Here is a 14,437-nt window from a genome sequence, read left to right as displayed (position 1 = left end):
TCACATGCAGTTTTATTTCCCTTTTTATATATGGGTACTATGAGAGCTCTACTCCAGTCATCGGGAATTCGTCCCTCTGTCCAGGCTTTCTGAACTATGCAGTGCAGCCACTGTAAGACTCTTACACCACCATACTTCAGCATTTCTGGTCGAATATCATCTACTCCTGCTGCCTTTCCACATTTCAAGCCTTTGATGGCTTTTTCTACTTCTAGTATGGATATGTATTTCTGACTGCATGCCTGGTCAGTGTTTTTTACCACTGTGCTGTCATTATTGCTTGTTTCATTTAGCAGTTTTTCAAAGTAATTACTCCATACTTCAAGGATATCTTTTTCTTCCGTTTTCATGTCACCTTTATCATCTCTAATTCCTTTTACAGCACTCTTTCCTCCATTCTTAAGCTTCTTCAACAACCTCCAGAACATTTTGCCACCTAAATCATATGTTTGTAAATAAAATCTCTTATTACTTTTTAGTTTATTGGGAAACATAACAAGAAGACGTATTTGTTGCATCTTTTGTTGTCTTTATAAGTATTTCTGTCTTCATTTGCAAATTTTAGTTAATTTGGTTTTGCTTGTTCATGATTTATTTAAATTGCTTTTAAATTAATCTAATCATTTACTTCATAACTTCAAGGAAATGTTTGGGTACATGCATTAATTTTATAATATACTCATGTATATTAAATAGATCATAAATATAAATCTTATTGGAATGAATTGTTTAGTGTTATTTGAAGTTAAAGTAAATTTTTTTGACTTTTAAGATTCATAATTCTGAGTAATATTTGAATGTGATGCAGTTTTGGAGTTGCTGAGATTTTTACAGTTTATCATTTTTTTTTTTTAAATCAGTAAAATATACATATAATGATGCTGTTTCGTCCTCCCAGGTTCGAGTAGAAAATATAAACTCTCCAGAAGACCACATACCAGCTGTCCTGGAACGTGTGAAAAAGGAATATCTTCAGAAAACTTATAAAATTCCAGAATGGGAAGATGCTTCCGACTTCTTGGAAAAAATGGCTCGGAGAACAGGTAAACTTTTAAAAGTAAGTGAAGAGAGTGTAATTTCATTGTCGCTTTATTAATTTTTTTTTTTCAAGGGGAGGAGGAGGAACAAGTAAAGAGATTGAAAATCTATTGATATAATTTCTTGTTAATTAAATAATGAAATATAGTTCATAAATTCTGCTAAGAATGAAGTTCATAATGTTTGTTATTTTGAATACTTTGGAAATGGGAAAGTCAGCCATTTAAAGATTTTGAATGTATTTTCTCCTAATAAATTATAAATGTGCTAGTAGTTGAAAGTTTACATTTTTGGATTTAGATTCTGTTTTCTATTTCTTGAACTCTAAAAATCATTATAATTTTATCGTATCTAGCTATACACTATTCATTCCCATTTTAGTAAACTTCCCTTTCATTACTCCAATTCCATTTCTGGAGAATTGTCAGTAGAATAAAATAGAATTGGAAATGAATACCAGACATATAAAAATGTTTGGGGAAAATGGCATAGCTAATAATAATGGTAAGTACCTGCTGGATTTCTGTTCAGGACATGGACTAGTCTAGTAGGATGGACCATATTCCAGCAAAGATGTGCACAAATTCACATGGAGAGAAAAGATACAAGAAATAAGTCTCATTAAATATGCTGTTGTTGTTGTTGATAGTGAGGTCTTCATACTAGTTTAGGACACAAGATTATGCAAGGTATTTGAAACAGGAAGTGATCACTGTTTACTTTAGACCAAAATAAAATTTAATATTATTATTATTGTTATTATCTGAGATCTCCAGGGAGTTAAGGACTCATCGAGGGAAGCTATACATCACTAAACCAGCTTCACACCTTCCTTTAAATTCATTCACACTAGATGCACTCAATACTTCAACAGGCAAACTATTCTGCTCACCTGCTGATTTGTGAGAGAAAAATCTAGCTTTTACCCCTTTCTTAACTGCAGACAAACTTAACTTTCATCGATGCTTCCATGTTCTCTCCCCACCTTTCGTATAATGAAAAATTTTATCAGGCGATATCCTATAACACCCACCCATTCAGAAGTTTACAGAAGTTGATTTTTCAATAATATATTAAAAACAAAGTCTGTTAGTAAGTTTCAAAAAGAAAGTCAAGGAGTTTTCAGAAGTGAACTGTAGATTCAAATACACAAATATTATTTGAGAAAAAATGAAAGAGTTTGTAAACAAGAACCAAACCTTGGAGATTCATTAGCAAACTGAAGAAAACCATTGATTTATTTAGCCAGAGAGGTGTGGTGAAGTTGTTTGCAAGGATAGAAAAATCAGAACGTCATTGTGGACTTACGAAGTTAAAGAGACAATCAAGGAAAAGAAGAGAGCATGTTTAAAGTTCTGGCAAGTAAGAAATCCTGCTCAGAGAGAATACGGAGAAAAATGTAAAGAGTAGAGGTTTGCAAAAGTAGCTAAACAAGTCACAGGAAGACTGGTAAGAATATAAAAGACGAATGACAAGAAGATGGCAAAATGTTCTGGAGGTATTGAAAAATATTAGAAATGGAAGAAAGAGTACTGTAAAAAGGAATCAGAAAACTGAAGATATTCTAGATGTTTAGAGCAATTACTTTGAAAGATTGCTAAATGAAATAAGCAGTAATAGAAGTGCTATTAAATATTCAAGAGGAATGCGATCAGAAGTACATATTGGTGCTTGAAGTAGAAAAAGCTTTCAAAAACCTGAAATGAGGAAAGGCAGTTGGAGTAGATGATATTTGACCAGAAATGCTCAAACATTAAAAAAAAAATAAAAAATAAAAAAATTCAGCTAACACCTTTTTATTCCCATATAGGGAGTAGGCGAAGCCGTTTTAGTCCTATCTTTTTGGAGACAGAGTGGACATTTCAATCTCCACTGGCACCCAATCAGAGATAGCTGGCCCAAGGTTATCACTAATTAAGCGGCACGCAGTGAAGAGATGGCTCAACAAGTGTTGCCATCTCATGGTCCCTAACCCTAATACAGTATATTTAATGTCTGAAATAGTGTGGATTCTATGGTCGATTTTCTTGAGTTTACGGGATGAAAAACCCAAGTTTTCAGGAGAAAAAACCCACTTGCCCAAGCCAGAGATCGACTAACTCGGGAACCTGCCAAAAAAATGCTTAGAAAAATTTCCTCTATTTGCCTACTAGATTTGAAACTGTCTTCCTTTGTGCGGCCAAGCACCATGGTGTGCAAATGCCACATCCACTGAGCTACACAGGCTCATGTAAATAATAAAAGTTTTATAATAGCTGCACTTCATAATTCAAATGGGTTAGTTAGAGGATCGAGTTCCAGATGATTGGAGTAGAGCTCATATAGTACCCATTGATAAAAATGAAAATAAACTTGAATGTGATATAGAGGAATTTCTTTACTATCCCAGGCAAGATTTATGCAGACTTACTTGAGACAGAAAGTTTAAAAAAAAAAAAAAAAAAATTATGGAAGTGAAACATGAAGAAGAACAAGCTGATTCAGCCAGGATCATGGGAATATAACAGTTTTGTATTTAAGTTTTGTGCATCTTGAAAAGACATATGACAAAGTGTTAAAGTGTTCAAATTCTACAGTTATGGTGTAAACTGGGCATTGTATGATATTGAAGTCCCGACAGATAACAGATTAATTTAAAGAGAAAATTCTCAATAGGAAGTTATTGATGTCAACTTTCACATAGTACTTTCATATTCTCTACATCCTCTAAGGGACATATCAGGAATTTGTTGATGATGTTGAGAATTGTCATTTTCTCCAATGTACAGGATATTATGGCATTCCAATGAAATTAAGATATCATTGCATTGCAGGCTATTAACTTTAATTTTTTTTTCCAAAATCATTTGTTACCTTTAATTTTTTAGCATTAATGATCTTTCATTTTTGACTTAGGTGTTTATTTTGTCAATCTTTCAGTTCTTATTTTGTTTAAAAGGCTGTACATAACTCTTACATATTCTTATATGCATTTTACTAATATCAAGTTCTTTTTCTGAAATCTTCATTTTTAATATGTTTTTCCCATTGATGTTCTCTCTCTTTCTTCCCCAGTTTTCTTCAGAATTATTATATCATCAATTTCTGGTTTGATTAACTTTTTTTTCTTTTAAAAAAAAATTCTAATCCAATTCTTAGATTAAATTAGTTTGAATTTGGTTTGGTTTTTATGCTTTGAACAATTTGTCCAAACCAAACTGGTTTTAGCAATTGCCCTGAAATGTTTGTTCTCATTTATTGCCTGTCCCAATCCTCTGTGGTGTGTTATCATAGAAAAAGCTTTAAAGCTATGTTAGAATTAACTCATTGCATATTTAGCACAGTACCATTGCCACCTAAAAATAGGTAGTTTTACTGTGGTAAAGAATATCTGCAGCAGTTATTTTGTTTTGTTTTCTCTATTAAATGATGAAGCTGCTCTTTAATTATAGGATTACATGATCGCTCAGTTTAGATGCCCACACTGAGAGTGGATGATGACTCATATATGCAAGAAGTTGCATTTAACAGGATATCTGGATAAATAGTCAAAAGTTATCTTAGTTGTGTTTGCTGAATAAGGCTGATCTATATTGGCATTGTATGGGGATTATGCACTGAAATTATGAAAAAGAACTAGCAATCACTAACACTATGTACAAACAGCACAAGAAGAGAACTGTACACATGGGTAGCACCTGGGAATCAATGTAACAATCAAATCGACTACATTTTAATTGACAGAAGATGGAGGACACTAATCCATAACATCAAAACACTGCCAGGTGCAAACTGTGGATCAGACAAATAATTATTAATCTGTAATTTAAAGATCCATCTGAAAGCAAACAAGAATAACAGCCAGAAAAGATATGACTTTTCACAAATGGACAACAAATTTACAATGGACATTGAATCAGAGCTAAAGAAACAAAAAAGCACACTTCAGGAACAAAGCATTGAATCACACTGGACACATCTAAAACAAACCATTGCAAAATCTGCAGCTAAAAACATCCCAATAAAAATGAAGAATGGTAGTCCATGGATTACAAAAGAAACCCTAGAACTAATTGAAAAAAGGAAACAAATTAAAACAACAGATTGGCAAAACCCAAATTACCTGAGCCTGAATAAAACTATTAAGAAATCTTGTCAAAAAGACAAAAATAGCTATATCCAAATCATCTGTAAAGAAATAGAAAGGCATTCTAACTCAAATGAAACAACAGATTTATTCAAGAAGGTTAAGGATATAACCAAAAAATTCAAACCAAAACATAATATAATTGCAGAGGAAAATGGAAGATCTTAAATGACACTAATGACATAGCCAGAAGATGGAAAGAGTATTGTGCCGTGCTTTACGAGGATCCAGCTATTCAACAAGAAGACAAAGGAGCTATGGAAAACATGGAAACGGAACCGGAGATTCTCAAAAGTGAAGTAGAACAAGCAATCAAAAAATTAAGGAATAACAAAGCCCATGGTCTTGATTCAATACCGGCTGATATGCGGAAAAACCTTGAAGAGAATGCAGTCAACTGGATACATGATTTATGCAACAAAATCTGGAAGACTGGAAGATGGCCAAATGACTGGACTAGTTCCACCATTATCCCAATCTACAAAAAAGGCAATCACAACAAACATGAAAACTACTGCATCATTGCCCTTATCTCACATGCCAGCAAGATTTTACTACACATTATTCAGGAAAGATTACAAAGTTTTATAGACCATCAGATCTCAGAAGAGCAAGCAGGATTCAGAAAAGGTCGAGGAACTAGAGATCATATATCTAACATCAGACAAATAATTGAAAAAGCAAGGGAATTCAATTTAAGCCTTTATTTGTGCTTTATAGATTACTCCAAGGCCTTTGATTGTATGAGGTGGGATATTTTATGAGATATCATGCAAGAGTCAGGAATACCAAACCATCTAATAACCCTCATAAAGAACTTATATCAACGAAATCAAGCAACAATAAGAATTGAAAACTCAGTGTCCCCTGCATTCCAATTTGAAAAAGGATGCATACTCTCACCATTACTATTCAGTCTTTACTGTGAAACTATAATGAAAAGATCTCTAAAAAAGTGGAAGGAGGCATTAAATTAGGTGGCTGAACAATCACTAACCTACAGTACACAGATGACACAGCGATAATAGCAACAAACAAACAGGAATTAAAATCCGCCCTAAATCAATTAGAATGGGAAAGCTTAAGACATGGTTTATGAATAAATCAAGATAAAACCAAAATAATGATTTTAAACAACGCAGAAGAGATAGATATAGACGAATTTAAATTGTTGACAATTTCAACAACCTTGGAGTGATAATAACAAAAAAAGATGGGTGTAAAAAAAGAGATTAAAGGTAGAATAGCAATAGCTAAGAAAGCAATGTCCCATTACCTGTTCATCTTTAATTTCCACTCTTTAGTAGAACTTCTTCCTTACCACCAAAATATGCACTTATTTCATTATTGAGAATTCATCATGGTTGTCAAATTCCTAATATATAACTTGAAGGAGTGCATAGGATGCTATGATAGTACTATATGATTACATTATTGTTGACCACCTATTACAGTTTTCCTCCAAATTAATCTGCTGTTTGTCAGGACTCCATTATTGTCAGATATTTTAGTCTTCTTATACACTCCTAACTGCATCAGTCCACCTAAATCTTGGATCAGTTGATATCTAACCTTTCTCTCCATTCTTTAAGTGACCATACCGCTTGCTAGATTGACCAGTGAATTGACTAATTTTTGTCTTATTACTATGAATAATACATTTAGAAAGAAATCGTTTAATGATTAGTTTCATATGTCTTATTGTGTACATCTTCAGATTAAATTACATAAGTAGGGGTTAAAAAAAGCTCGTATTTACCAGTGAGATTTCTAAATTAACAACTGTCATATGTCAAATGGACTTAAACTAGATGTTGAATATAGCATTGAGATGTCTGATGCCTAGCTTATTGTTATAATATGCTTTGTAACTACTGTAAGATTTCTATATAAAACAAGCAGCAACAGCATGGTTGTTGAAAAGAATGCAATTAGGAATAAATATCAGTATTTGAAGTGGAGAAAAGCCATCAAAAATCAGAAATGTGGTAAGGCAACTAGATTAGATGATATTCGACCAGAATTGCTCAAATATGGACGTATAAATGTTTTACAGCAGCTACACTGCATAATTCAAAAGGCCTGATCAGAGGATTGAATTCTGGATGATTGGAGTAGAGTTCATAGTACCCATCTGTAAAAAGGTAAATAAACCTGAATGAAAATCACAGAGGAATTTTCATACTGAGTGTTCCTGTTAAGATATATTTGAGAAACTAGAAATATTATGAAAGGGAAGCTTAGTGAAGAACAAACTAGATTCAGGCAAGATAAAGATGGTTAGGATCAGATTTTCACTTTAGGATAAATAGTTGAGAAATCTTGGGAATATAACCAGGACTTGTATTTAAGTTTCGTAGATCTGGCATAGGTCACATGTAAGGTGTCAAAAGAACATTATATCAAGCAGTATTTAGTTTATATATTTGAGTTGTAGGTCAGCAGTTAGAAATGAAGGAAGTACAGGAAGATGGTTTGATATTAAATCAGGTGTGAGACAAGGGTGTATGTTATGTTATCTCCACTGTTATTCATCACATTATGAAGGAAAGTGGTATTAAACCTGATATCAAAATTGGCAATGTTATTCTCAGCTGTTTTCTTTATACAGATGATATTATATTTCTAAATAAATCCAGTAACAAGTCTGCAGGATTCCCTGACTAATTCGAATAAATTTGGTTTGAAAATCATCAATAAAAAGATGAAGACAATGAAAATAGGCAGAAACACTGAAAACTTCAACTGCTTCCTAGAGAACCTATAGAACAAGTAAAACATTTCAGCTATTTAGGCACAATTTTTAGTGAAGATGGTTAAAATATGAAATAGACAACATAATTAGCAAAGCTGGTATGGTAGGAAGTCAGGTGAATTAAATTTATATGGAACAAGAAGGAAATTACTCAAAATCCTAAACTCTCTATATACAAGACAGTGTTCAAACCAATTTTAACTTATTGATCTGAGACTGGATAGAATTAAACCACTTGAGCAGAGACCAGAGACCATAGATATGAGAGTTCTGAGATTAGGAGAGTGAACAGATGGTATCAGTGGCAGTATCATTAAAAATGAGGATGTTAGGTAAGAACTTGATGTAGTGGGCATTGAAGTGATATGGTCACTTAAGCAGAATGGGAAAGAAAAAGTTAGCAGAACAGATGCTCTTTGTGAGGACAGCAGGAAATCCAGAGGAAGACCATGATCTAACTGGATTGATACAGTAAAGAGTACCTAAATAGATAGAAATATAAGATTTAATAATATTGGAGTCTTGAGATAACAGATCAATTTCGGGGAAAATTGTTGATAGGAAGTTAGTAATGATGTAACTTTTTCATGTAATAATAACATAATATCAACATTGATGATGAAGAAATTATATTTTTGTTAATCTTTAACTCAAGTGTAAGCAAACAAAGTTTTTGAGTCCAGTATCTTCATGACTAAACTGCTTATATGTAGAGGCATTGACTTCACATCCGTTACCTCAATGTCTCATAATGCAAAGCAGGAATATACATCTGAAATACCTTCAAAACATAGGCATGTTAATTAATATCCTTCTTTTTAAACCTTATTAATTTCAACTGTTTAAGCCTAGTTGTTAACCAAGTATCTACTCCATTGCCAAAAATACCTTGTTTTTTTTTTTTTTTTTTTTTTTTTGTAAACATTTTGGGAACATCATGATTTTAGTGATATAAAATATGAGATCTAATAATATTAGGGTCTTAACAGATAGATTAATTTGGAGGAAAATTGTTGCATTGGTCTGCATGCATCAAAGACTTATGCATACAATGCTGGTTTAAAATGAAACCTTAATTTATTTTTTATTTTTTAATTTTTTTTAAAATTGGGTTGGACACTATTGCGTTTCGGTGGCTTATTTAAATTTGCATACATAGTTGTTGATTTCAATATACAGCATTCCTGTAAGTTGCCAAACTACATGATGTTTTTCTTTGGTGGTGAATTGCCCATCCAGATTTATGTGCTTGCTTTTTTTTCCCCTACATATTTGATATCTTCTTTATGACAGATCACTCTAGAACATCCTGTCTTCCCAACACAGCAGATGCTATATGCACAGAAAATTTTATACATTCCTAGTTGTTTGAGAGGAGAGTGAGGTTGTTTGGTTGATTATTGTAGCATTATGAGCACTTTGCATTGGTATGAGGACAACATTTAAGTCATATTGCTCGAGTATTTTTGCAAAAATATAGAATAAAAGTGAGCGCATAAATAAAACTTCCACGATATGCCTGTCTGTCTGAATCACTTTTTTTTTTTTTTCCAGATTTGCTACTGAATCTCCAAAAGGCTTGGCTTTTTTCTTTCAAACTCATTTTTTCTTGAATAACATTTGTGTATTCGAGTCTACAGTTTACTTCTGTAACTGCTCAGCTTTGATTATTTTTAAAGCTTTAGTATATTTTTCTTTTCAATGTAATATTAATTTTTATCTTTCTCAGAAATAAATTGTGATCACTTTATATTTTCAATCTTCTATTCCTGTGTAAAGTCTTATGTCCTTTATTCTCTTGTTATCATTGGTAGCACATTGTCACATTGGTAAACCAGTGTGAAGATATCACTGTTAGCTGTAAGAGTTTATTAAGTAGTTCATTAAGTTCAGCAGTTTATTAAGTATTTCTCTCCATGTGAATTTGTGCACATCTTTATGTTGTAATGTTATGTTATTGATGATTAGTCCATGTTCTGAACAGAAATCTAGCAAGTACTTACCAGGTTTAGTAGTTTTTCCTCAAACATTTCTATATGTTTGGCATTCATTTCCTACTTTGCTGTTTACATCAAACAAGGACCAGCTTTTCCCATTTTCTTTATATCAGCTTCCTTCTCTAATGACTTAAAAAATCATCCACTTCTTCCTTAGTGGAACCATCTGTGGGACTATAGGCACAAATAAGTTTCATTTTACAATTCCTTATTTTGAAATGTTCCCTTATCACTCATCTTGAAACTGCTGCCAATCATAAAGTTTATCTTTGAGTTTTGTGTTGAATGCTGTAGTTAGGCTTTCCTTTTCTTATCTCTTTTTTTCCAAATATAATATTTTATATTTGTTATTTAATAGCATCTAATCTCTTTTAGTCTTCTTTGTCTGGTAATACCAGTTATTTCAATGTGGTCCTTCTCTGGTTCTTCTGCTAATTTGACCTCATTTTTATTGATATCTCTTATGTTTGATGGTGCATATTTTCAACTGAGAATTCTGTTTTCTATTTTTCTTCTCGTATTCATAGTCTCTGTATTTGCTAATCAGTAACTTTTTATAGTACATTTTGGAGAATTATGGATTTCATCAAACTGAATTTTTTGTCCTCTGTTTTGGTATTTAACTTGATATATTAATAACATAGAGAAGATCCTCCAATTTGAATCTAGGTCTTTGTGGATATTGACTATGTCTTTTAGTTTGAATGATCTGGATTCAAATCCTGTTTAGCACACAAAAAAGAGTTTTGTCAGGGCTTTTCAAGTGATGTTGAGTTAGCAGGTCTCATATGGGGGTGTCAGGGATTTTTCCTTCCAGAAATGCAGGTTTTTCATCCAGCAAACCAGCTAGCAGAAGAACGCGCACACACACACACACACACACACACACACACACACACACACACACACACACACACACACACACACACACAGTTTAAAAATCTAGCAGACAATTTAGGATTAATCACCTTATCATAAGCAGTAATTAGGTTCAAAGGTTGTAATAGGTCTTTGAGCTTAACACAAATAAAGGAAGATTTGATGATGTAGGTATATAACTGTTTACATGTGAATTAACATCATATCACTCAGTTAGACTCTTATGATGTAAGTGGAACTTTATAGAGCTAATCAGAATAAGAATCTAAGGGAGGGATATGATGTTAATTCACATGTAAGCAGAGTTATATACCTACATCTTTTCATCTTCCCTTTTTGTGTTAGGCCGTTGAGCCTAACAGAAAATATCTTTTTAAATATCTATTTTCTTTATTATATTATCCTAGACCTTTTTTTTAAGGTTTACAAAATTTAAGAGTAAATCATTGCTATTTCAGATGATTTCTGAAGCAGCTGTAGCAGCTGCTTCAGAAAGCCTGACAGCTGCTATTTTGATCTAAATATGACTATTCTTCATTACATTTACATTCATTGATATTTTTAGACTTTTCTGGAACTCTTAGAGAAATTCTTCAGTAATTCTCATATTCAGTTGTATTTTACTCGTAGAATGCCACAATGTAAATCTACTCCATTTGTGAAAGTTGTGACCTCTGACCAAGGTTTCTGAATTAGGCAACATATCTGCTGCAAAATTTTTATCTCCCTCCATGTTAATCATTTCATGTTGAATATTTTCTGTTCCAGCTTTCTTTCTGAATTTCTTTTTAATGTATTAATTCTGTTTTCAGTATTAAAATATACTTGTGACATAATGTTTTATTCTGTTGAATAACTGTTAAAGTAATTCAACAGAATAACCTTATCTTCAATTTTAATGCCATTTTTGTCATATTTATTTCCTTCGTTATAGTACTCCTTCTTCTCTTTTCTCCATTTCTTGGTTTGTTTTGAGTAGATTTTTCTCCAGAACATTTGCCACTTTAATGGGTGCTAGTAAAAAAAAATAATGAATTAATAATTATATATATATATATATATATATAGATAAGTGTTTTGGGATAATTGCTGGAATTAATTATAATACTTAACCTTAATTCACATTTAAGTAAATAAATGTTTTAAAAGTCTGTTATTTGCAGGGTGGTGACCCGGATATATCTACAGTATCCAAGATGATTTTGAATGACTGGCAAAGAGGTAAACTGCCATATTTTGTGAAACCACCTATTCCAGAGGCAAGTACAATGGCATACAATCAAGCATTTCATTGTAGGAGAAAAAGATTAAGATGTTTCTCATAATTTTTAGAAATTTTGTAGTACATATAAAAATGGACTTATGACTAAGTATTTTTGATTCTACTAGAAATAGAATTTAAAAAAAGTTATTATATTTGATATTTCATTATGTCTGAAGAAATTATTAATTGGCATGAAACCTAATACAAAGAGTCAGGAAGAATAGTGAAAATCTTTGTGTAAGAGCAGCTCTGTTATTATGTAACTGTGTTAATGATAGGAATGTGTATTATCATAGAAATGATTATGAGGAAAGAATGACTACCGTATTTTCCAGTATATAAGACGCACTTTTTTACCTTAAAAATTCATCTTAAAAATGGTGTGCATCTTATATAATGAAGGTAAAGATTGTTTCCTCTTTTCAAAATCATACACACTCCCTTTTATGTTCCAAGATCTTTGTAGGCGGTTAATGGTGCAATCAAATTGATGCGTGACCTTCACGTGACTTCTAGCACGTCATTGGCTAAGAACGGGGAGTCCCTATTCAAGTTTCATAATATCTTATCCGAGTAATCAGTTACCGATGTTTATCAGTATTGAGTTGACGTGTTGAGATATTTTGTGTTCAGTTTGATATTTCTCCGTAGATTTTAGTGATGGAAAAAAACAGGCGACATTCATATACTTCAAGTTACAAATTGCAGGTTGTAAAATATGCGGAAGAACACAGGAATAGGAAAGCTGAAAGACATTTTGGACCTCCGCCTACAGAAAACATTATTAGAACTTGGTGTGGCCAGAAGGAGATTTTGTATAATTTGCGTAATGAAAAGCGCACGGAACATGGAAAAATTGCGAAGTGGCCAGAACTAGAGATCAAAGTTTTGAAATGTGTGCAAGAAAATCGGCAAAATGGCATTGCCATTTCAACAAAAATGATTCATACACATGCAGTCAAAGTAGTCTGTGAGTGGTGTTTTAGTTTAGGTAAAGTTTAGGTTTTTTCCAGAAAATTGTATTGAATTTCTTGGGTGCGTCTTATACACTGGAAAATACGGTATATGTTTGTTTAGTTTGGACTTATTAGGCATGTAATAGGGATGTCTGCATGAGTAAGACATTAGATGAGAATAGAGATCTGTGAGATGTTCAACTGGGTCTCACAGACTACAGAAGCGAGTATCCAAAAAAAAAAAAAAGAAGGAAAAAAGAATGCAGGTAGCGTATTATGTCAGTACACAAATGCAAGGAATATCAGAACAAAGGGTTAGTATTTGTTGCCTTGGTGAATATGTTGGCACATCAGATTGTAGGCATTAGTTAGACCTGGATATCAGAGGCAGATATATTAACTGGTATTGAGTGAAAAAGGTACAGCATTTTTAGGAAAGATAGACAGGATAGGAGAGGAGGGATGCGCTGATAATGATATTGAATGACTTGTATCCAGTTAAAGTTAAGACCTATTACTGCAATACTAATAACAGTTTTTCATGGCAGTGAATTTGAAGCCATTTGGCATGAGGTGGAGGTCTAACAAGATCAAATACATGGTGGGGTGCTGTTGGAGACCTAGAAGATGTTGCTAGTGATGGCAAAATGCATTACCAAATAAACACAATTGGTGCAAAATGAGTAATCATCACAGGTAACTTTAATTTCCTGCCTCCAGTTGGTGACAGTGATCATGTTGTATTGACCTGGGAAGTGGCTAGGTTTATGAATGTTCCATTCAGAAAAGTTATGTGCTAAACTACAAAGCAGAAAATTATGACCAACTGAGGACTATGCTGGGTTCTTTCTCAAGTATCAATTGTTAGATGAAAGGATATCAGCAGTGTATGGATATTGCTCTTTCATCTGCTTTCTTGTAGATATCAAATAAAAGTGTAGCTGAAATTTATAAGTTGTCATGTCCTTATAGCTTAATTATTTTAGCCAATCAGGCATCTGTATTTATACAAGGAATGTAAGCAACATCATATTGAACTATTATGGTGTCAAGTTTTGCATGATTTGGTAGAAGAAAACTGATATCATTGGCAACTAGAGATTCAAATTAGAGAATCTTTTGTGCCTATCCAGCAGTCAAAGGAGTTTTAATGTGTTCTTTGAGTCAGAGCATTGAACATCCAGTTTAGATTGCTCCTACTATATTGTTTTTCTCTGTACATATCTTTAACAGAGTTATAAACATATATATATATATATTAGCCTCCTTATGATGCTGTAGTGACTGTAGTAAACTAGTTGATATAATTAAAATTTGGTTTAATTTTCTTCCTTTTTAGAGTTGCTATCAATACTTAAGCTTTCATAATAGCTGTTAGCTATCACAAGTATTTGGACACCTTTATGGTGTCTATATTCCTGC

General features: G+C 32.7%; 1 protein-coding gene across 2 annotated transcripts in view; it reads left to right on the top strand.

Annotated features, from left to right (window-relative positions):
* The window catches only part of Ns2 (nucleostemin 2), a 208,449-nt gene that overhangs the window by 129,001 nt on the left and 65,011 nt on the right, over positions 1–14,437 (top strand). For both annotated transcript variants that reach the window (XM_090391934.1, XM_090391935.1), the window contains exons 11-12: positions 899–1,057; positions 11,959–12,054. In XM_090391934.1, coding sequence (XP_090248060.1) covers positions 899–1,057; positions 11,959–12,054 — 255 coding nt within the window. The remainder of the gene's footprint in view (positions 1–898; positions 1,058–11,958; positions 12,055–14,437) is intronic.

The sequence above is a fragment of the Typopeltis vanoorti genome, chromosome 4 (genome assembly GCF_054136105.1).
Source record: "Typopeltis vanoorti isolate ZY-2024b chromosome 4, IOZ_Tvanoo_1.0, whole genome shotgun sequence".
Taxonomy (NCBI): Eukaryota; Metazoa; Arthropoda; class Arachnida; order Uropygi; family Thelyphonidae; genus Typopeltis; species Typopeltis vanoorti.
The sequence above is the reverse complement of the archived record's forward strand: the minus strand, read 5'-3'. Positions and strand labels throughout refer to the sequence as shown.